Source organism: Gouania willdenowi, chromosome 9 (assembly GCF_900634775.1).
Source record: "Gouania willdenowi chromosome 9, fGouWil2.1, whole genome shotgun sequence".
NCBI lineage: Eukaryota > Metazoa > Chordata > Actinopteri > Blenniiformes > Gobiesocidae > Gouania > Gouania willdenowi.
The window spans coordinates 28264117-28288658 of NC_041052.1; the positions used below are offsets into that span (position 1 = coordinate 28264117).

A 24542-nucleotide genomic window follows, 5' to 3' on the forward strand; every position below is an offset into this window, starting at 1 on the left:
CTGTACTGTTGGATCTGAAGGGTTTCACATTATTCTGACTTCACTTTTTAACTTTACTCTATTCATTTCATTCATTTTTATTTTTATCCACTGTGAGCGCACATAGAGAGTTGTTAACGTAATTTCATTTTACTATGTAAAACCAATCTCATGTTTGACAGGCAGGTGTTAACTGTCAGCTTTACGCACAACAGCTGCAGGCTGAATGAGGACAAAAAAGGCAAAGTAGAGAATTCAGCATTCTTGAATGAATGGGCCAGTACGGTCCATAGACCATTTGGTAACTTAGAGATTATTTTTTCACGCATTGATATCTCACGGTCAAAAATTTGCAGAAGCACAATTGAAACCTCTCTGTACTTAGTGTAACATGCAAAACATGCTGCAGAGCTTTAAATCAGGAGCGGAGTGGACAGGGACTGTCTTCAAAGCGCAACACTGAAGAACTGTCATTAATGAAATCAATAATTCAACATTTCTATATTGTGTTGCACTGGAAATATTTAACCACCAATGCAAATCATACCACTAATCTAGGAATAAATTATTTTTGGTAAATATGAATGAATATGCATTTGTAAATAATCATTACCTCTGTAATTAAGTAACAATCCCCCAAGAAAAGTAAACAAGTATATTTACACCAACACAACTTTCTAAAAGTACACATGGTTTGTTGTAAGGTTAACTGCCCGAAGTCAGTGTTGAATATTATCACTTTTTTTGCCTATTTTCATTGGTTCTTCAACCATTAAATTATTTCTTAATAACCGTGTTTGCAGTCACTAATCTAAGAATTCCCCCTAACCTCTCACTTGTTTATGTATTGTTAAGGTTTCATATAAGCCACTCTCAACAATTACATGGTATTGTCTCCTACATCCAATTGCTATGATCTCATAGAGGCTTGGGAAGAGAAAGTGAAAAGATGAAAGTTCCCACAGCCTATTCTAAGTAATGTTAAAGAGAATATGAGCCCGACCTTGGGCTGGAAGGCTCCTTGCAATGAGCTGAAGGGTCCTGAGTGTGGGAGCAGTGGGGGCATGCCTGACATTGTTGGAGGGTAGGAGGGAAAGAACTGAAAAAAGAGAGGACAGCAACCACTTCAGAAACTAGACTTTGCACACATAAAAAAATAGTCATATTGTTAATCTGCAGAAGGTAACCTTAAAAATATCAAACATTTGATATACAACTTATTCAATGGTTCAGCATGACTCACATTTGAGTGTCTGATGAATGGATTGTCCAGTTTGGGGGTGTATTTGTCGAACTACAAAAAATAAGAAAATTAAGGTCAGCAAAGAATTAGGAAATTATCTATTCATGCAATTTTCTTCAAAAGTCCTGAGCAAAAACAAATGACAATATAATTAATTTCCAAGTTCCAAGACCAATATTTGCAGCAAGTAATGGGCAGGGTTTGAACCACATTATCAAGCCCTAGAAAGAAGCAGCTGGCTTGCATCGGTCATCAGTTTCACCAAACAGAACAGTCAGACAGGCAGGCAAATTACAAACAATGTTAACCCTTGAGTAGTTAGCCAAAATTAATGGCTTTTAAATTGAACAGAAAGGCTGTGCGTTCTGGCCAAACTAAGCAAATACATAATTTCAAAATGAGAACAGTTGTTCAGAGTTTGGGGTATTTATATTAGAAATACGAGTATAGTGTTTTTTACTCAAAGGGGTTTTTGAACAGGCTTTCAAGAAGCATAGGGCAGGATAAATAAAAGACTCCATAGTTACACAACAGCCATCTGAGTAACTGCAGCTGATCTTGCAACATGGTTATTTATTTACTCGCTGTTCATATGACTGTTTACTGCAAGACCTCTGATGAACCAAACAGTAGTTTGTGTCTTCCTCAAGTCTCCAAGCTGTCGAGGATGCACATTCAGCATCATTTGACGTCATGTCCGCAAAACTGCGCTGGAAATTTGGACCATGAATTGCAGTACATCATGCATCACACAGCCTGTTCAAGGCAAGAGGGAGATATGTATGTGGACTCATTCCTTTTGGTTTTGGACACTTCATTATCCATTAGCATTAAAAAACTTACAATTATTGTTTATTTTTTTCACAAATCCTGCCATATGCTCCTTTAAAGTTAGAATAAGGAACGCAAGACTAAAATCAAACTGGTGATTTAATTAGAGAGCCTTGAGTGTACAAAGCTTTTGTGATTAGCTTAAAATCCATGTGAATGATGAGATAGTATCTAAATTTAAGAAATATTAAACAGTGTATTAAACTAAGTAAAGTCACATCTAGCAGAGCAATAGCATTTCTCTTTAGCCATTTACAAGCATTAGATCACCAGTTGTTGAGTGCTTGATTATGAATCGGTGCTTTGTGTTGACATGCTGATTGTACAGATGTTTTGGACTAAATCAAAATTGCAAGACTATTGGTATTAATTAGATGTAAGTGGGCACAAGTAGCGATGTTTGTTGTAGGGTATGGGTAAATGTCCTTTCGGGTAAAACAGCTCAATTCAAACAAAGTAGCACCAACAGTAGAGGTGTTGGCTCGGCGCTGTGTGTGATTTGGTAATCTGGTGGCATTGGTGCTGCCATTTCGCAAGCCAGCTGCTTGAAGGGCTTGACTATTAATCAAATACATGTGTTGTACTTTATTTTACAGCCATTAGCCAAGAGCTGTTAAGTAGCTGAAATTACATGGTCCATTTACAAAATAGGTGAAGAAAGCTGGATAAGCAGGAAGACATGGATGGAGAATACACAACAGTTTGACAACAAATATTTGCTTTTTGTTTTTTACAAACAACATTAGAAATATAGAAAAATCAGAAAAGACATCCTTATAACTAAACAAGATGAAATAGGTAAAAGAGCAGCAACATACATTGATACATTCAAACCATGATAAAACAATTTAACAACAGATCTGGGTTGCTCCCAGCAGCAGTTCATGAATAACAGCCTAGATAAATACAGCCAGTTTGTTGGCTCTATCACGCACGCACGCACACACACACACACACACACACACACACACACACACACACACACACACACACACACACACACACACACACACACACACACACACACACACACACACACACACACACACACACACACGTGAGCGTGACATAAGATTAATCAATCAAAACTGATTTACAGTAAATCATAATCTGAAAGGTTATCTGTTTTGGTATATTGGTTTAAAGGTTCCATATTTTACAAATGTAACTTTTTAATGGCTATATGCATTGCCATAGCCTCATTATGAAAATGTATGATTCCGCCATCCCTTGTTTGCTCAACATTTTGTGAAATGTGTGCTCAGATGGGCAGGTTTGAGTTTGCTAAGTTTATGACGTCATAAGCAAAATAATTCCACCTACTAACCCTCTGTCACAGGGAGGTGAGCTGGAACCTCACTATTTACTTTGCGGGTGAAAAGACATTGTGAAGGCATGACGAGCCAGGCCAGTTTATTTGTAGCTGGATTTTATCTTTGCTGGTTGTGTACCAATAGACATTCCCAAACGGAGGACTGATTTGAAAACATGGGCCCGTACAGTGCTGGCTTAGCTTAAAGACTCCGGATAAAGCACAACGTGGTACCAACACTTCATGACTCAAGCAGAAATGTGGAAGACATAAGTTCATATAATTTTGTGTTTCTTTTACCGCATAAGCCTAACTAGCATGATAAGCTGCTGGCAGTTAAAATGTCAGTGTAACTTTAGCACGGAAGCTAATGTTCTGTCCATTAACGTGCAAGAGTAAATAATATCAGGAGACAGTCAACATAAGAGGTGTGAACGGTGACTTAAAAATAATGAAAAATAAAGTGAAGTGGGCGTGGCATGGCACAGCTCATTTAAATACCCGGAAGTACACTTAGATATAGCCTGTTCTGAGGGCCTCTCCTGATATCAACTTTTGAGACCGCTGAGATTTGGGAAGACGAATGCGTTGGGGAATACACTTCAAATATTATTTTGTTGGGTTCCTGAAACCAACAGTATGTGAAACGGTATGAAAAGCACTATATTTTGGGACCTTTTAATTTTAAAGGTTTTTTGGGCTTTCATGTATTTTAAAATAGTATCGCTTATTGTTAATGTCTGTCCATTGTTGTTATATTGTTATGTTTCATTTTTATTTTATACTGTGCCGAATAAAAAATTAAAAATAAAATGAAACCACTTTGGTTGGTCATACTTAAAAAAATTAAGTATTTGACTAAACACTAGCATGACAAACAAATAAGACACACTGGTGTGTTTGTTAAGGTGTTTGTAGAATATTTGCCATTCTTAGGATGAAAGATTTGAAAGATATAAGGTTATATTTCGGTTGTAAAGAAAAGGGGGAGTTTTTGGCTGAAGAGGGAGATTAGGGAGTGTGACAGTTAGGCGAAATTAAGGGACCTTTAAATTTACTTATCCTCACATTTCTGGCTTGAGTACGCACCATGGGGGGTGCGGTAGGTGGAGTGAGGATGGCGGCCGGGGGAAGACTGGTGGTAAAGGGTGTGAAGGTGTGCTCGTGGGTGTGTTGGTGCTGGTGCATGTGCTGATGTTGGTGAAACTTGGCTTGCAGGAGTGACACAGGAGTTAGCGGCAAGGCGGAGGGCACCCGACCCCGCTCTGAACTCTGAACCAGGAACCGGTTGTTCAGCTCCTGCCTCAGGGGGCCATGTTCTGTAAGAAAGGAGAGCAAGGAAAACCAAAAAAACAAAAAGAAAAAAAGGGGAGGGGGGAATAAACAAACAAAAGAATAAAATAAAATATGGATGGGAGAGGTAGGAGGGAAACAAGAAAAAGGCACGGGCGCCCAGTCAGTCTTCACAACAAGGGTAGGAGAAAAAAAGAAAATAGTCACCTGGCATTCCCTGTTTCTCCAGCTCATGCTGTGAGGGTTTTCTAAGTGGGGACTCATTGGTGGAGGTAACAGTGTTGCCTGTGACAACGTGCCAATCAGAATCCCCGAATGAGGCTGGCAATACATGATTGGTTGGTTGAATGATATCAACAGACTGGTATCTAAAGACAAGAGAGAACCAAGAGTCATCCCAGCAGAAAACACACACAGTCTAGCCCTCTATTAGTAAGTCAATGCACAGCTGGCAATTGGACAACATATGATAAACATCATAGAGGCACTGGAGACAATCATTGGTTTCAATCAAGTTAGCACTAATTTAAAAAGCCTACCAATACCAGAGAGAACATTACTTTAGGTGTTCAGGTTGCATCTGATGAAAGGAGGACCTTTTGAAGTGCTAACTTCTCATTCAATTATATGTCACTGATGTATCCAGCTGTGAAGGCTGGCCAGTCGTTTACTGACATTTCCATGTGCTGCATCCAAGCTCTTTAAAGTGATCATTGTAAAAAAAAAAAAAATTGCAGGCAGTACAAACACAGTCCAGTAAAGAAGTTAAATCATGATGTCTGGCCATGAGACATGACAGACTTACCTATTTTCAGGATTTGTTTTCTTCCTATTTTTGCACACAGTTAATGATTTATTTTTTCATTTTATTGATGAAAATATTACTTGAGAATGGAATGCCTTCAAAAAACAAACCACACCCCTAAAGGCAGAGCTAAAATTTAGGAAAGGATACACGCTGACCTTGTTGGCCAAGCACAGGTGGTGTAATAAAATTAATGTAGCTACATCCTTGTTTGTTTTAGTTTTGCTTGGATTTGTGCCACTGTTTCTTCTTGTTTTGTCCAGTTCCCACGATAACATGCCTATTGTTGGCACCTATATTGCAAGACGGGTCAGCATGGTCACTCTGGCTAATATATAGCCATTAAGGCCAAATTGAGATATAATGTGTATTCTGGCTCCCATCTCACTAAAAACCAATATTAACTTCTTTGGCATGACCCCATTGAAAGCAAATTTAGTATTGATATGAGCAAACCCAACCTTTGTTTACTCTAAGCAACGTGAACAAGTACTCTCAATACAGTGTCTTGCCTTCCAAAGCTTATTAAATAAGCTGTTACTGTCTAATATATTTCACCCCCTAACAGATTAAAAGATGAGTAGATTAACAGGGTTATATGATTCAGGTGTCATTGATCATATTGTAATGACCTGTACATAGTCAAGTATAAGTCATTAATAAACAAATAATTTCAAAATCATAATTTGCATAAGAGACATTTGTAAAACACAATTGTTGTGAGCACATAACTCAAGTATAAATTCAAGAAACTAATTAGCATTTAAGATTATTGTCCTATTTATTTAATTGGTGCACATCTTGTATTAGATCAATCTTTTTCAAAAATACTATGGATCTAAAACAAGTACACTAAACTAAACACAATATATACACACAATCATTTCAATGAATCTTTTACAACAGACACTGAAAAGGCTGTAATTTGACTTTAAATCTGACTATTATTCAAAGTCTGTGTCTGTCATGGCTTTACCTGGGTAAGGTGTGCCCGTGGGATGCCCAGGCACCACTAAACTGTTGGTTGGTAAGGTCGGTGGTGGCGGCAGTGTAGCTGGGGTAGCAAACATGGCCGAATGGTGGTTGACTGGACTCCGTAGAGTGGAATAGTGCGAGGAAGAGAGGTTGGTTATAGATGGAGGCAGAGCTTGAGCGGATGATGGGAGCCCACTTAGGTGGTGATGAGGAGAAGGAGGCAAGTGTTGTTTGGAAAAACCCAGTTGACTGCTGCTGGAAGGGAATAAAGAGTTCAAAAGTAATTATATAAATAATATTTCTACAATACCTATATTGTTGGGGGTAACTAGCCGTACCTCCATCCATCCATCCATCCATCCATCCATCCATCCATCCATCCATCCATCCATCCATCCATCTATCCATCCATTTTCAGAAAGGCCAAAGAGAATCGTATATCAGTATGTATATACACCAGTGTGTCATAATCAAAAACTGTAAATGTGACAGTAGGTTGTAACCAGGGTTTTGAAAGGAAATTAATAACAAAAGAGTATAAAAAATGAGGAGTTTACACTTCACTACATTGGCTGCTTTAACAGGAAACTGTCTCATCATGAGCATTGTACTAGTATGATAATATTAGTGAAAATGAGCCAGAGACAGATTTGATGTATTTTGTAAAGACAAGTCTTCACATCCACATTGTACTTGAGCTACTGAAGTTAAATTGTTGCTAAGTGAGCCACTAATAACAGTTGTGTTAGTCAGTGGCCTATTTTAAATGTCCTTGTCACAAAATGGTTATGCAATAAATTACCTGATATCGTGGAGGTTGTTGTAGTGCAGCGGGTGATGCACCTGGTGACTCAGTGACAACAGCTGTGTGTGATGCCTTGGGGGCAGACAGGGCTCCTGGTGTGTGACTGGGTAGGGAGAGTAGAGCTGGGAGTGGGGAGGTGCCTGCAGCAAGGGAGGGGTAGGGACCAGAGGTGGATGTTGTTGTTCTCTCTTAACACAAAGAGGAAGCGTAGGGAGTTGTGAACTTGGTGTTTCTGGGGGTGCCGCCGCTGCAGCGAGGGCAGGGGATCCAGTGGGTGCTGAAGCAGGGATGGGGCTGGGTACAGGAGGTGCAAAGGGCACCTCACTGTTGTTCTGCCCCTGACTGCACTGCAGCTCAAAGACTTCGGCTGCGGTAAAATTTTTGGACGCTGAACTTTCATTCGTTGGCGACCCTGAGAGGAAAAATCAAACAAAAATATCATGTGTTATTTCAAATTGAACAAATAGACCTTAATAAAATCAGGCTTTCCACACAAAAATCTGTTAATCTGGTGTACATAGTACTGTCACAAATTACTTTGTCAAAATCAGTAATGCGTTCATCATTACTGCGATTTGAACAGGCTCGTTACTCATTACTTCACGTGAATAACTCTGACTGCGAGCAGAATCTGATTGGTTTACCTAGTAACTGTTACCTTGAAAGTAACAGTTACTGGGTAAACCGTGTTGGGCATTACTTTAAATTAGTAACTTAGTTACAGTTACTAGTTACTTCTTTCAAAAGTAACTCAGTTACTTTAAGTTAATCGTTACTCGTTGGATTCATCCACCACCCACCAAGTGATGGGATTGCTGCAAGACCAACCGTTGCACAGCAAATAGACTGCTCTCAAACATCAGCTCCTCCGTCTATTCCAGCTGTCCGACACGGAACGACCAGATTGCCTGCTGTCACTCAACGGTTTGGGAGACAGTAAACCCACAGAGCTGATGGAAAATATGCTCGCGCTATACTGGGATCAGGCGACACCTGGTTCCTCTTCATCCAGCTGTTTTTTACGGCAGCTCCCGCTGCAGGTGCACACGGCTCTGGCCACTTCGCCTCTGGTGCAGGCAAGGACTACCGGGGTTTGGCGGAAGAAGCCGACCAGATTCTGCTCGCACAGTCCTGAGTTATGCACGTGAAGTATCAAGTAACAAGCTTGTTCAAATCACAGTAATGATAAACGCGTTACTGATTTTGAAAAAAATAATTCATTACAGTACTCGTTACCACAAAAATTAACGTAGTTATTGTAACACGTTACTTAACGCGTTAGTCCCAACACTGGTAACGAGTACCTTAAAGTAACTGAGTTACTTTTGAAAGAAGTAACTAAAAACTGTAACTAAGTTACTCATTTAAAGTAACTTGCCCAACACTGCTAATGAATATCCAATCCCTATTAAATTAATACAATTTGTGGTCCTGGCATTTATAGACCTCCAGGTTTATAGGGGTCTAGGATTCACATTAAACTGTCAAATTATTTTTCCTGCAAGCTGAAAAAAAAAAAAAAAACATGCACAAAGGCTGGGCAGCATGCATCCACAGTTGAAATGATGCTAATGGGTAATGCTGCCATAGTAACCACTTTTTCCGAACACAATGCAGGGTGAGTTAGGTGGATAAAGATTCACCCCGACCCTCGGAGCATAAGTGGGGCAGCATCTCGTATTAATGCTGGTTAACTACAGCTTTAGCAAGCACCAGGTCCTCATAATGCTGACTCCAATGTGTTCTAATGGAAGCGAAACCCACCCCTCATTAAAATCATGTGAATGCCCACATTCAGTCTTGCACAAATGATAGGAAAAGGCACAGGGTTTCCCATCCTAGTAAACACAATCAAATGTTGAGGATGTGTAGGACTACATAGATTTGTCAGTAGAACTAAAAGAAAGCATTGATTGTGTACCCGCTGCAGAGCTGTAGAGGAACACACTCCTATTTAAAGTAAATGTGACCAATTCCTTCAAATTAACTGGTTTTATCAATTTAAAGAGCCAACAGGATATTAGATAAGCAATTAAATTAATTAAATGTAAATACCATCATTTTGTGAAATAATGTCATATTCATGTTGTCTTTTTGAGTTCAAAGAATACAGCACTACCAGCAATAAAGAATTCAGTCATGTTACTCAAATGCTATATCTAGCAAAATCCCTTCGGTTATTCCACATAAACACTGTCCCATCACTAAAACTCCAAAAGAGTCAACAAGTTTTTTTTTTTTTTTTTTTGCATTTCAGTAAACTGCAGAGTACTGAATTACTCTTTACCTCAGAGAACATTTGTTTTCTGAGAAAATAGTAAATTTCTGTTTTTTTTTTTTTTTTTTTTTTGCAAAATATGCTGGGCAATGTTATAAAGAAACCACTCCATGCTTCAAATAACTGTATTGGAGGTTTTTAAACAGTAAACTTTTAATCGTGACTCTGCCAAGTGGCTTCCTTGTTTTGGGGGGTGGATTTCCAACAGATGATCAACATACAGATTATCTTTGGCTATCCACACACACTTATTTTTTAGGTCAATAAATTGCACCTTGTCGTAAAACAGACAAACACTGCTTTATGAACTGTACATGCAACAGCCGAAGAAGGGGTCTATTCTCCCGTCTGGACTTATGCGCTTTTTAGCGCGCTTGCAGTTACGTACCTCTCTCCTGCGCGTATTCTCTGGTCCAAGTTCCTGACACGCCCACTGCGTGTAAGTAGACCAAAAGCGCACAGTCTGCGAATGAAGGAGGTCTGAGGCAAAGGAGGAGGCGGAATGGGGCATGATGTCATTTTTTTTGGGGCTGTCTAGAAATCACGGAACATGGAGTTTTACCAATGCTTGTAAAGGTCACTGAAATTTGAAATGCCTTCATTGATAAACATTGTAAGAGGTTGATTGATCAAATTATTGCAGTGTGAGGATCGGACACATATTTCTGTCTGAGCCACAGTTAAAATCTCTCTTTTTCCCCTCATATTAACGCCAGATTAAAGTTTGTTTGTGTCACGCCCTCCACCTCTAGCACCACTTAGGGGCGCTGTTCTCCCTGTCTTCTTTTCTTTTTTTCAGTGGTGCTGTGAGTGAGTGGCCTGATTGCTGACGAGTTCCAGCTGGAAGATGCAATCAGCAGCCCCATATAGGCGGCACCCTGAACATCAGTCAGTGCCAGATCGTAAGCAACTCAGAGCTCAACTCAGCGATCTTCCACTCGATCGGCTCCTGCTTCCGCTTTGTCCTGTCTCGCCTCTGCCTGTTCCTGCTCGTCTGCTTCCGTCTGTTTTGGGTCGTGGAGACTCCACCCCCCAATTCCAGCCTGGATCCTCTGTTCCCCGGAATCCCCAGTCATCCTGTCCATGTCAGCACCAGACATGGTGCTCCGTTGCCTGCCCTCCTCGGCCCCGCCTCCCTGAAGACTCAGTTAAGCCTCGCACTTTCTAGCAGACCCGAGGTTGGTTTCAGTCCTTTGCTTAGTCTATAGCTACAGACTCATTATTGCTAAACCCTTTCAGTTAATCCCTCTTATTAATAAAACAGTTAAATTCAGTTCTGCCTCCGTGTGTTTGTCATCTGCACCTGAGCTTTTACCTGCCCCATAACAGTTTGTATGTAAAGCCTGATTTTATTAACTACTTGCATTCCTGCATTCAGAAATGATCAGCACGCGTCATCATCCATGCACATTAGTCGTCATCATCTGTCATTTTAGATAGATTCCTTCTGGGAGTTTCTTCTGCAATATTGTGAGTCTGTGTGGCTTCAATTGTAACAAAATCCATACTTCTAGTGCAATATAATGTTTCACCTTAACGGGGCGCTGCACTTATTCCAGGTTTGGAAGCGCATAAGAGGAAAAGCACTAAAGCAGACGGGAGAAAGCGCATCAGGCCAGATTTGAATGATAACGCTTACATTTCAGGGTCGCTCCACCCAGAGTGCATAACTGGGATGGAGGCGTACAGTGACTGACTTAAGTACAAGGGGGAGAAAAGCGCGCAGCCAAAAACAGCGCCGCTGTACGGCTTTTTTGACTTGCGCACATGGGAGAATAGAGCTCGAAATAATTAACAGTCAGTTGTTTCAAACACTGTTGTCCTCACATCTTCTGACCACATAAATAGTCCATTTAAGGCCCTGTTTACATGGCAATGTTTCAAAATGATCTCCGTTTACATGAGACAGCAGGAAACACCAAAAACGTAATGTATTATACATGCCTGGCCAATAGATGACGGTGTGATTTTAATTAACAGAGACGCAGTTTAATCAAGTTTAAGCGGACATTTCTTTCTGGATCCGAGAAGAGGAAAAAATATTGAGGATGCAAACAAATAAGCTCAAGTTAAGGTCAATTAAAGCAACTTTCAGCATGCAGCAGGAGTTTCACTGTTGGCGATAAAAGGTCTCCATTTTATTACATTAGTTTGAAAACATGAAGCCAGTGCTAGCTAACTCGCTCCAGCTAACTACTGTATATAATGTATTGAAAAAAATAATAATTGTTGTTTGAGAACACATCTGTGCTTAATGTTTCATTGTAGTGTCTAATAATATGTGTAAACTACCTGCTCCATATGGTGAAGGTCAGAAAATTAACAATATGAAAAGATTTACAGTCTTACCAAACCAAAGCAGGATTAGCAAATATTAGTTTCTATGAAGTGTCTATTGATGCGGAAACGTATCAATCGCCCCTGAGTTTTGATGGATGCGTCCCTACAGGCATTTGTCAAGGGAGCTGGGGCGTTTAATGCCTACCCTTGTGCAGACTCGACGCCAAGTTTGGCTGGCGCAGTCCCCGCTTTCAGAGTCTAGTCGACGAACATTACAGAGTGTGCCGGTAGTTCCTGGGGAGCTGTTTGAGTCCGCTGCTCTGGAGGCCCTAGAGCGAACCGCCCAGGCGAATCGCACAAGGCAACAGTTAGTGTGGCTAACTCATGGGAGTTTGGTAGCTACCTCTTCATCTTCACGGAGGTACTCCTCTGCTCCATCGAATCCGTTGCCTGAGTCTCATCGCCAGGATCACAGACCAGCCCCAGAGAGGAGGTCACAGGGTTCAGCTCTGCCCCCACGCCCTTTGCGGTCTGGGCAGTTTTATCAGCGACCCCCCTTCAAGTCCTCCAGAGGACGGGGGGCAAGCAGTTGAGGCACGTCGGCCGGCGGTTAGATATTTTACCCCTGGTCAACTCAGGTTCTGGGCTGCCCACACCCCAGATGTTTGGGTACATGCCACACTATCCAAGGGGTACCGCATTCAGTTCCGCCGCCGGCCTCCCGTTCATGGGAGGACTTACATCATTCACGACCCGGTCAGGGCGTAATAACTGTCGGCAGAGATAGGCACCTTAATGGCCAAGGGTGCTGTTGTGCCAGTGGACCCTCTGCTGGATCCAGGGGGTTTTTACTCGAGATATTTCCTCGTCCCGAAGAAAATGGGCGACTTGCGCCCAGTTCTAGACCTTCGAGGTCTGAACGAGTTTTTAAAAGTTCTTCAGTTCAGAATGCTGCGTGTCCCGCAAGTCCTCCAGGCAATATCACTAGGGGACTGGTTCACGACAATCGATTTGAAGGACGCTTATTTTCATGTTCCAATTGCACCTCAACATTGTCGGTTCCTTCGGTTTACTTTTCAAGGGAGGCATTATCAGTTCCGAGTCCTTCCCTTCGGACTCTCCCTGTCTCCTCGAGTGTTCTCCAGATGCATTGCTGCAGCTCTGTCCCCAAGTTCGGGGGCTCAAAATATTGCCCTATCTGGACGATTGGCTGATATGCGCCCCGTCTCGCGAGGAAGCCATTCGGGACACACAAGTTGTGCTCGACCATGCAGCCTCTCTAAGCTTGTGTGTCAACATGGAAAAGAGCAACTTGGTCTCTACACAGGTGACCATTTTTCTCGGGATGGTTTTGGATTCCCAAACCATGAACGCATACCCCTCACCTCAGCGTGTTCAGGATATTCTGGACATGTTCCTGCAGTTCCAGCACGGGGGAGCCCCTCCCTATGTCCTCTACCTACGCCTTTTAGGGAAATTGGTGGCGGCGTCAACAGTTCCTCTGGGCCTTCTGTCTCTTCGTCCGTTACAGATGTGGCTGAACAGCCTACACCTGAATCCCGAGCGGCACGATCACAGGTGCAGGCACCTGCGCGTGTCTTCTCAATGCCTGGTGTCTCTCAGTGGCGGAAGAGTCGCTACATTACACAGGGAGTTCCACTGGGTTCCCTTCCAGCTCGACGGGAGGTCGTCCATACGGACGCGTCTCTCCGGGGCTGGGGAGCAACATGGCAGGGGCGGATGGTACAGGGGGTGTGGGCAACACATCAATGCTCTAGAGATGATGGCTGTGGGATTGGTGCTGCGGCATTTTCACCCACATTTACGAGAAAGACATGTGCTGGTCAGGTCAGACAACACAAGTGTGGTTTTTTATATCAACCACCAAGGGGGCACTCGGTCTTGGGGTTTGGTAAAGTTAGCCACTCAGATTCTGACGTGGGCGGTGCCACGTCTTGCCAGCCTGACGGCCATGCACATTCTGGGGGTACAGAACATGTCGGCAGATTTCCTGTCCCGGCAGTGACTGGAGACTTCACCCGTAGGTGGTGGAACGGGTTTGGCAGACCTTCGGCAAGGCAAAAGTTGACCTGTTTGCATCCAAAGAGTCCATGCATTGTCCCTAATGGTTCAGTCTTGCGAACGACACGTCTCCCCTGGGCCTGGCGCACGACTGGCCCAGAACTCTACTGTATGCTTTTCCCCTGATCTTTCCTACGCTACTCAGGGTCTCTCATGAGGGGCATCAATTGATCCTGATAGCCCCATTTTGGCCAGCCAGCTCTGCTGCAGCTTGCCGAGGCGCCTGCCATCCCAGAGGGACCTCCTGTCCCAGTATGGGGAGAAGATCTTGCACCCCAATCCCGATCATCTCCGGTTATGGGTGTGGCCGCTGCAGGGCCAGGGGTCTCATTCTCCGAGTACAGTGGCGATATAGGCCATACTATTGCCAGTGCCCGGGCACCATCCACACGTCGGCTGTATACCAGGAGGTTCTTTGATAGGTGGTGTCGAAGCAGGGGTTTTGACTCTGTCCAATGCCCGCTGCTGTCCGTATTGGAGTTTTTACAGGACCTCTTCAACCAGGGTTGCTCATCGTCGACCCTTAGGGTGTATGTTGCCACAATTTCTTGCTGGCATCATGGTTTTTAAGGCCATTCGGTTGGCAGAGACACTACGGTGTCGGCTTTTTTGAAGGGTATCCGTCGCCTCCGTTCTTCCACTCGACCGGTGGCTCCATCATGGGACCTGTCCCTGGTCCTGGAGTCCTTGCGGGACGCTCCATTAAAGCCCTTGGACCAGGCTGATTTAAAATGGCTGTCGTTAAAAACAACATTTCTATTGGCTATGGCCTCAGGTAAGCACGTTGGGGAGCTGCAGGCCATGTCAATTCATGATACATGCTGTAGGTGAAACGCTGACGCTCCGGGGTGACACTCTGGCCTAATGCCTCTTTTCTCCCCACTCCAGCTGGCGCGCTTTGGGTCCACAGCTTTGCCCGAGCCTCTGTGTCCTGTTCGTGCTCTTGAATTATATATACGAGCCACAGCGGGAGTACGCAAATCCAACAGCTTGTTTGTCTGCTATGCCGGTCCTCGCTTGGGTCGGACCTTGTCCAAACAACGCCTTGCCCATTGGGTTGTAGACGTAATTGAAAGGGCCTATCTCTCACGCGGTCATTCTCTACCGGATGGTTTGAGGTGCCACTCGACTCGTGGTTTGACCACCTCATTGGCGGCACTGTCCGGTGTTCCCCTGGACGTCATTTGTGAAGCAGCTTCATGGACGTCTGCATCAACTTTCTCAAGGTTCTACAGGGTGAACGTGGTGGTGTCTCACCTGCTGGAGGGAGTCCTTCGGCAACATTCATCTGTGTCATAAGGTAGGCTGGTTCTATTATCAGCTTTTTCTCGAAATCCTCGGGCCTTTGTTGATATGTGTCATCCAGTGCTTTATGCACCGCCTCTGACGGTCAGAAGGGATGAAATAGAACGAAAAGTTCTGTAGGTAACTACGGTTCTATGAATCCCGGATGACCGCCAGAGCATCCAGTCCCTCGGAATCGCCTGCTTGCGAGAAGTTTTTAGGGACTGAGCTTCCGGTGTCACGTGACTATATAGACTCGCGTGAGCCACCAGGAGGTCACATGTGACTTTGTTGTCATTTAATTCTCGACCTGTGTATGCGCAAGGATGATCATCCAGTGCTTTGTGCACCGCCTCTGGTGGTCAGAATGGATGAAATAGAACTTACATCATCAGTGACTGCTTCATCGCTGTAAACATGTCCACAGACAAACATGGGGAGAAAAGAGGAAAACACTGCATAATGACCGCCTCTGGCGGTCATCCGGGATTCATAGAACCGTAGTTACCTACGTAACTTTTCGTTATGTTCATAGTGATGTGAAATTAATATATACATGTTACTTCCCTCTTCTGATAGTGTTGTTTAGCTCCTGGTGTGTATTTGCACTCTTAAAAATGTGAGTTTTCACTCTGTAGCATGAACGTGATTTAGCATTGTTTAAGCTAACATAGTTGGTTGGTATGGCTGTTTGCCTCAGATTGTTTCCAGTTTACATGTATACACTGTGATTTCAGTATATATTTGGAGGTTGATATTGGCAAATGTAATCTCTACTTATTGTGTTTATTTACAGCATTTTAATTTACAGTAGTAAACAATGTTCATTTAGTCTTTTATTTCTTGTTGTATATTTCTAGAAACTGCTACTCTGTACCCAGATGCATTGCATACAGTTTGTCAGTTAATACTCATCTGATGTCCAGTGTGCTCTCTGACCAGAGCCCTGCAGTGGTCAGTTAGGCTAAAATCAGCAATCAGAGGTAATAATCCTTAGCAGTTAGGTTAGAGTATGCAAAAGGTTTGGCTTTGGTTGACAGTATTGTCAGCCAGTATCTGGTTGATGGTTGAGCTCACAATGACACGGTTTATTTTTACATCTCTAAACAAGCAGCATGCGTACAGCCAAAGCTCCTGGCTGACTGACAAAGAAAGATAGTGATGGCAGATACTGGCAGTCGGCCAGAAACCACAGTCTTGTCAGTCCATTCATGTAAGAGAGAGAGAGAGAGAGAGAGAGAGAGAGCGAGAGAGAGAGAGATAGAGAGAGAGAGAGAGAGAATAACAATAATACAATCCCCTCCAAAAGAATTGGAACGGCAAGGTCAATTCCTTTGTTCTTGTTGTATACTGAAGACATTTAGGTTTCAGATCAAAACACGTGTATATGAGACAAAAGTTCAGAATTCCAGCTTTTATTTCATGGTATTTACATCTAAATGTAAACAACTCAGGGCAGAGCCCCTTTTGTTTGAACGGACATACTTTTCAAGTGAGCTTAAGTATTGGAACAGACATTAATAAATCAACTTAAAATGAATAACATTTAATATTTGGTGGCATAACCTTTACTTACAATAACTGCGTTAAACCTATGACCCATTGACTTCACCAGACTGTTGCATTCTTCGATTAAAATTCTTTTCCAGGCCTTTACTGCAACCTCTTTGAGTTCTTGTTTGTTTGTGGGGGTTTCGCTATTCAGTCTCCTCTTCAGGAGGTAAAATGCATGCTCTATTAGGTTAAGGTCCGGTGATTGACTTGGCCAGTCTAAGACCTTCTACTTTTCCCCCTGATGAAGTCCTTTGTTATGTTGCCAGTGTGTTTTGAGCAGTGACGTGCCGTCAGGGTAGGCAAGCTAGGCAGTGCCTACCCAAGGGTGAATTGATATATTATTTGTTTTAATTATAATATAATTATAAATTATTTATCTTTCCATTTCCAATAGCCTACAGTACCTATAAGTTTGAAAGTGTCTGCATTTTGTGCGTTTCATAGCCCAAATTACTAAACAGCGCTATTTCGTGGAACAGCTGCAGTCTCACTCCGCTGTAAAGCAGGGAGAGGCCACGCCCCCTCCCAAAGGCACATTGCTACTTTGCCTCTGTTCCCATTGCATGGTGTTTGCGCATGCGCAGTCAGGTCCCAAAGATGACAACCATTTACATCCAAAGGCAGTGTAGAGAGCTGCCTTTGGATGTAACCATGCTATGCTAAATGCTATACGTAAGTTCACAGTACATTAGTGAATTGATTCCATGTCACTGCTGCTGGCTGCTGCTACGTACTCTAGTTAGTGGGCGGGATAACACTACAGTCAGGATGACAGTGCTAGAGACGATAGAGAAACTTTTTTTTGAGGAAAAACAACAGCTTTTAAAAGATGGGAGACCAACACCTGAGCTACCAGAGCTTCAGCAAAGGTAAGGTCAGAAAATGCTTCATACTTTTTACAGTGAATGGTACAAAAGGAAGGATTGGCTTTGTGGATGCTCCTCACTGAGGCTGTTCCACGTTGTTGTTGTCATTTTCTCAAGAGGGTCCAGCTGCAGAACCTCCATGCCCCGCCCAGCTGACATCATGAAATGACGTGCTCAGCTCCGGAAGTGACATCAGGAAATGAAGAAAAAAATACAAAATAAAACCGATAGCATTGCCATGTCGGCTAGGCATTTCCGGAAGGTTTCTCTGCGTTTTAATACCTTTGTTAACCGGATTCCTCAGCAGTGTTAAATTGAAAAATCAAAGTAAAATGCACCTCATCTACAACATATAAATTGATCAGCATTTCCGTGAATGATTTCGATCGTTTCGATTTACTCTAGAGACACAATTGTTTTATTTGTGCTGCAGTCCTTTCACAACCTCTTTGTTTTAACTTTAAAACAGGGATAAATGTAGGATAAATTCAATGTTTAAAGATTCACAGCATTGTTAATACCTTAATACTTTAAGTACAATACATGAAGGTAAAATATTTCATTAGGTCCGTTTTATGATAAGTGTCATATCTTATTTTTTTGTGATTAAAGTCATTCTTACAGCCCAGAGCTAATTGTTTTATGAAATAATATCAATACATGGTTTTACATTAGACAATTTGTGTTAATGTTTTACGTATAATGTTTTTTTTTTAATTGCAATTTTTAGGTTTTACTAGGATGGTGTCTCATGTGCTCATAACTTATGCACAATTGCATTAACATTACACTAGAAATAATTAATCATATGCAGAATCACACGGCTTGATAATCACTGTATATTGTCTTTAAGTAAAAGAACAGCTTATAGCTCAGATCTAGTGAAAGTAGACCCCAAGGAATATAGTTATTGCTATATATATCATAAATCTAACATTAATGACATCAGTAAAATATACAAAAATGTACATTATGTTACAGTAGTGAATAGGCATACTGTTATTAGTATACAATGCCAGATACAATTACATTTACATTTGAACCACTAAAACTTACCTTGGCGAGCACTAACAGTAAATGTTACAAAAATCCTTCCACAATTTTGTTCCAAAGAAGTATCAAACCAGTGTTGTTTAAGTTTTAAGTACTATGGATCATAATTTGCTAACTAAAGACACAAATAAGTGGTTGACAAAAGGAAATTATTAGTAATGTTAAAAAAAAAAAGTACAAATTAAGTCATGTAAGATCTACACAAAATAATATTGAACAAATACAATGGGCTGTAAACATGATGAAACTTAAGGAAGACATCTGTTTTGTGTCTTTATTTAATTTAATCTTAATTCAACTTTATTTATAAAAAGCCAACTAAAAGAAAAAGTCACATCATAGTGCTCATAACAAAATATAAAATTAAGAAAAAAACAACAATTCCACATAAACAAGCATCTGCTACAGTGGAGAAAAAACTCCCTTTTAGAATAGAAGCTTTTATTGTCATTGTACATATGAACAATATTAAGGTGCTCTCCAAGAATGATATAAAACACACACTTAAATAAATATACTGGAAAAGGAAAGATGTATGAATATATAATACCACACACACAATATAAAAATATAAAGTAACCAGTTAGGAGATAAATAAATATGGCTCAGTGTATTGCACTTTGATGTGGATTATCGCACATGGAGTTTGAGTCATAGGAGGAAAAAGGTTATTTTTTGTTCAGGGTTCTCATGGCCCAGCTGTTTGCCATTCTGGAGGTGGAGCTTTGATTGATACGTATCTCCCTCTGATAGGGCTTTTCCACCAAGAGAACGGAGTTTTTTTTCAGAGCTGGGGTTGGTGCCAGTGCTACTTCAGAGCTCCTCCTGTTTTGCTGAAGAACCGGTTTGGTTTTCCACCGCAGCAGCGGCAAGTTGGAGCCACGTCCTTGCGTCACCACAATACGTCAGTACGTCACTGATTACGTAACAGTTTACCCATGAGCACTTGCGCCATAATGAAGCCCATGTTTTGACTGTTGACATCGTATGAATACTATCTTATCCTATGTAAAGATTCTGCTGAACAAATGTAACCATCTTCATCAGAGTCACAGGAATCTGCGACAACATTTGTAAACACAGGTAATTATCAAAGACGTTTTATTGCTTAACAATGACCATGTTAGCATTTGCTAAGCTACTTAGCTTCAACTACACCTGCATAAGTACAGCAGATAAAGGCAATAAGTTGATTTTGATATGTTTGTGTGGCAGGTGCAACCACAAGGTGGCACACTTTCCTCATTGGTAGTGCTATATAAGGGAAGTGTTCACCAGTCAGGAAGTGCCAGTTTCCCATGGATTGCCAGTGTGATCTGTGCACACACACTGGCTGGGTGGAAGCCTGAAGTATCACAGTAAATACTGTTTTCTGTATGCATTTTAGATGTTTGTTTTAAATACTTGTGTCTCCAATAGGCTTTAAACCTGCTGCCCTCATTGAGGGAGGAGAGGCTGTTACCGGGTGACTGTCTATTGTGGGTCTGAGGATCTTTTTAAAGTGGGAACTGGGCGTGTGGAGTCGACGTCGCAGTTAGACCCACTGCCTGCTGTCCTTTTGTTTTTGATAGTTTTCTTTGTGTTTAGTCTGCCCGGTTGGTCTGCATACATTGCCCGGACAGACGACTTATTTTTTTATGTTTTGTTTGTTTGTTTCGGTCACTTCCCTACTATTGTATGTACTCTTATTAACCCACAGTTAGGCCAACCTGATCATCCTCCATCGGTGTGTTTGTGTGTAGTGGTTGAGTGTGGTTATTAAGATTGCTGTGTCAGTGCAGAGTGTCTTGCGATTCCTTTCCGCCCTAAATGGTGTTCATTCAGGGTCTTGAGCCCTTACTGTCGGTTAGGGTTGAGGAAACAGAACTGGGAAAACCGTTGTTTACCTGTCATGAAATAAACATTGTAATTCACCTATTTCATGACTGTGCTTCATCCTTCGGCCGTGCAACATTTGTTTAGCATTATAGATGCTCTTAATGCTGACTGTGCACGTCCGTGACCATGCTGTTGGTGGGACTCAATACGACCAGAATCAGCTCAAGTTTGTGTCAAACTAACGAGTCCTGATGTCATTTCATTCATATATATTTGGACCAAGGACTTACTGTGTGTGTGTGTGACTGAATGGATGCTTTATTAAAATGTTTGTGTCCGCATCATGTTGTTCAACTTGTGTTATTAATGATCAATGACACCTTATTGACTCCAACATTTGTTTTATACATATTGCTATCGGTCCCATTTAAAGCACTTTTCAGAAAAGGCAAAGTCAAGAAACAAACTAGGAACAAAACTAAATGTGATCATTTCAAATCTTGAGTATGGCCTTATTTTGTAAGCTAGGTCTTAAATTATATTTTGTCAGGTCTTAAATTATGTGTATTTATTTACCACTTCCTTTGTCGCTCCCGCTTTTAATTACTTGTTAAACTACCTAACTTTATCAAAAAAAAAAAAAAAAATAGGGAAAATCTGAAAAACGAAATAAAAAACAAAAACAAATTACATTTCATAAAGTATATTTACCCTGACACACACTCACTCACTCAATTGTATATACCAGAGTTTCTCAAATTAGGGTACGTGTACCCCTCGGGGTATTGTTATTTAGTCAATTTATCATAGGAAACAACTGAAGCATGTATTTTTGTCATTTTGGAGCCTTAGTCCTGTGCCCTGTGACTGTCCCTGAACAGCCTTTCTCTCTCTGTATATTCAGAGCTTTCTCATTATCAATCTCTGATCAATGAATTAACATTTATAGCGTGCGGTAAATGGAGGCGATGGATACGCACGTATCCTTATATAGACATATTATTACTGATGGTTTAAACACAAAGACTCTCATTAAAGGTACCATATTATGCTATTTTTCACCCATCTCCATTTGTTCTAAGCACCACAAAAACATAGTATTTGAGGTTTATTTTCCAGAGTTTTAGACCTCTGAAAAGTCACTTTCTGAGCAGTTCTATAAACAAGCTGTTTAGGGGCCTACTTATGCATATTTATGAGTGGGTGTGTCTATAGACGCTGACTTCACTCTTACAAGGGGGATCAGTGATCACCAAAGTGAATTTATTTTGCTATCCACACTGTTATTGTTTTCAGTCAAAAAACTGCACATTACAGTAAAACACATGGATATTTAAGCAGCTATTGTCCATCTCAGCGCTTCAGGGTCCGTGTTTCTCAGCAGCAGCAGTCATTCAAACTTGTTTACTTGTGTTAAGCTGATAAGTCACTTTCTTCTCCTCCTCTGCTCTTCTAACTACAAGAATAGTGCATTCAAGGTGATAATCATTTGTTTTGTGCAACCACTGCATCGCATTGTGTCACAAACATGTCAGATCAGCAATACGAGGCGATAGAACAGGTCTGCTCCAGCTACACCGTGACTGCCCACTGCTCCTCAGGGAGGGGTTAAATGCGAGAACACATTTTGTTTATGTAGCTTTACACAAATGACAATAAAAATATATTCCTTTTTACTGGAATGGCAAGTTACACAGAAGTGCCTGAACACTGATGATTGCCCCAATGTGCCAAACCACAAGAGCGGAGTACACCTCCGCATGAACAAATAGTGCACACACTGTAGTGTATGTTCACTGTGGAGGCACGTTCTTCAACAAACAACATACCATTTTGTGTGTCTAGCTCTGAGCGACGACATTGCGAAACACTACTGCTATCTCACCGCTGGACACACCAAACTCCACCTCGGGGATGAAACATGGTGGTGGATTGTGATTTATAAAGGGAAAAAAGTGTGTTGCTATGCTCAGCACTGTTTAGTAAATCATTTCTTTTTTTGAGAGCAGCACAAGTTTTATCAATGTGGCGTTCCTTTCCTTTCCTAATCTCATCCATCTTTTGTTCTCAGGTATTCACAGTCAAACTGGTGAGATGGCGTTTAACTTCTGTGTCCCCATGCTGCGCTGGAGCCAAGCAGTAGTTCTTGCTTGTCCAGGTAACAGAGGAACATGCAGGGTAGAACCATAGCCCTTTCATTGACCTGCAGCAAAAATCAGCAGTGGAACACAGGCCACTCAGCTCTTGATAAAAGCAATCCTGCAGACATGGGGCATGATTGGTGATTTGACAGAGGGACCCTGAACATAATAAGAGCTTTGGGAGCAAGGCATTAACTAAAAAAAAGAGGCAGGGTTCTATCATCAGGAATTGATTTCTCACTAAAGTAGATGGACATAAGCCATTTATTGAGGAAAAAGTAATGGACAGATCCTAAATCCTTGCTCTCCAGCCTTAGTTATATGTTGTATAAAGAAAGCGCATAAATAAACAAATTAAGGATTAGTCCCAAATCCACTGCAAAGCAAAATGGTTTATGCTTTTTTGTTTTTCTGCAATCTGTTGTCTTTCAGAATCTGAAAAAACTTTAATAATATATAATAATGATTTCATTTATTAGGCAAAGTGGTCCAACATTCCTAATGTGCAAAATATTTTTTTTTCAAAAGTGCAGAATTGCATTTGGGTCTAAAATCTTTATTTAGCCTCAACAACACAGTCCCTTCTTGTTGTGCTCAATAGTGGCCTGAGACATACCCTAACTCAGTTGGAAATACCTGATGCAGTTGTGTGTATGATTTTTCAGTTCATCTGCACATGCCTTTGTTCCGCTGGTCTAATCCAGTAAATGTGGAGACGGTAAATTTAATGGAAACAATTTATTAAATCCAGCTTAAAATGCCATCGGCAGCTAATCCTCCCAAAGCTGTTAAGCTCTTTGTTTTTCCCCAGTACTTGATGTGTTCATGCTTACTGGAATACTCTGTTTAAAATGAGCACAATAGGTCAAAATTAATCAGTATTACAAGGGCACAAAACTCTCCAGGATTGGTTGTTCTACCAATCTTCCACCTGCTATCCCAGGATGCCTCAAGTTTCACCAGAACAAACACGAGGATTTGATACCTCGCTGTAGCAGGTAACTCAGGTAACAAGACCTGAATGATAACAAGAAGGCAGCAAAATCCAATGCTTTATTGTAGGATAGTTCTAAAAGATGCAACATTCAGCATAGAGAAAGCGGATCCCAATGCGGTCGCCTCAGATATTTCAAGCTGCTAACAACTAAGTGATAATGCTTTACCACAGGGGTATTCCAACTAAATTTGTAAGAGGTCCGGTGAGTCAACCTTCCACCCCTGCTGAGGTCCGAGTAAATACATAGCAACAAATGCATGTCGTACAATCTCATATTTATACATTACCAGCTAACGTATATAAATAACTAGAAAAAAAAATGTTTAATGAAAAAATAGTTCTCATTGTTCCAAGATTTGCAAAACAAATTTTTGGCTTAGCACTCTTTAGAACAGAAATCTAATTTTGAACAGTGTTGTTCTGAACAAGCGTTAAACATATAAACAGAAACAAGCAAAACAGAGGTGACTACATTAGATACACACTGAATGAAAGGCCAAAGTGCCATAAACCCATGAGCTATTAAAAAAAAAAAAAAAAAAAAAAAATAATAATAATTCTGTCCACAAAAACAAACCTCCTCAAGGTAAAGCTAAAGTGCCTATTTATTCTGAACTTACTTTAAAGGGGACATATCATGGTTTTAAATCCTTCCTTTTTAGATATAAATCATACAACTGTGGTCTATATAAAGCGGAACTGCAATGCTTGGGTCTGAATTCCTCATTATTGTAGCTCCACAGGCCCCTTTTCTACCCCTTTTCTGATGTGCTTCTGAGAGCAACTCGTTTTGGTGCGGTCTCTTTAAATGCAAATGAGACACTTCATACCCCGCCCCCTCTCCAGGTTGCAGAGGTGACACTCGGTTCAACTCCACCCTGTTCGGCCATTTTTGTAGTTTGATAGAAGAGATACGGCTATGTAGCGGCGCATAAACTTTTTATTC

General features: G+C 41.4%; 1 protein-coding gene and 1 long non-coding RNA gene across 7 annotated transcripts in view; one reads left to right on the plus strand and one right to left on the minus strand.

Annotated features, from left to right (window-relative positions):
- fbrsl1 (fibrosin-like 1) overlaps positions 1-24542 on the minus strand; it is a 408768-nt gene that overhangs the window by 21801 nt on the left and 362425 nt on the right. For 3 of the 6 annotated variants that reach the window (XM_028458504.1, XM_028458509.1, XM_028458507.1), the window contains 5 exons: positions 7241-7655; positions 6440-6693; positions 4434-4684; positions 1223-1273; positions 983-1078 (listed from right to left, as the gene is read on the minus strand). In XM_028458504.1, coding sequence (XP_028314305.1) covers positions 983-1078; positions 1223-1273; positions 4434-4684; positions 6440-6693; positions 7241-7655 — 1067 coding nt within the window. Of the gene's footprint in view, positions 1-982; positions 1079-1222; positions 1274-4433; positions 4685-4865; positions 5027-6439; positions 6694-7240; positions 7656-24542 lie in introns of all 6 variants that reach the window. The other 3 variants (XM_028458506.1, XM_028458505.1, XM_028458508.1) reach the window with 3 other exon arrangements.
- Positions 19588-24542, plus strand: part of LOC114470347 (uncharacterized) — a 35131-nt gene continuing 30176 nt past the window's right edge. Inside the window, exons 1-2 of the long non-coding RNA XR_003674860.1 lie at positions 19588-19723; positions 22530-22616. This is a non-coding gene — a long non-coding RNA (uncharacterized LOC114470347). The remainder of the gene's footprint in view (positions 19724-22529; positions 22617-24542) is intronic.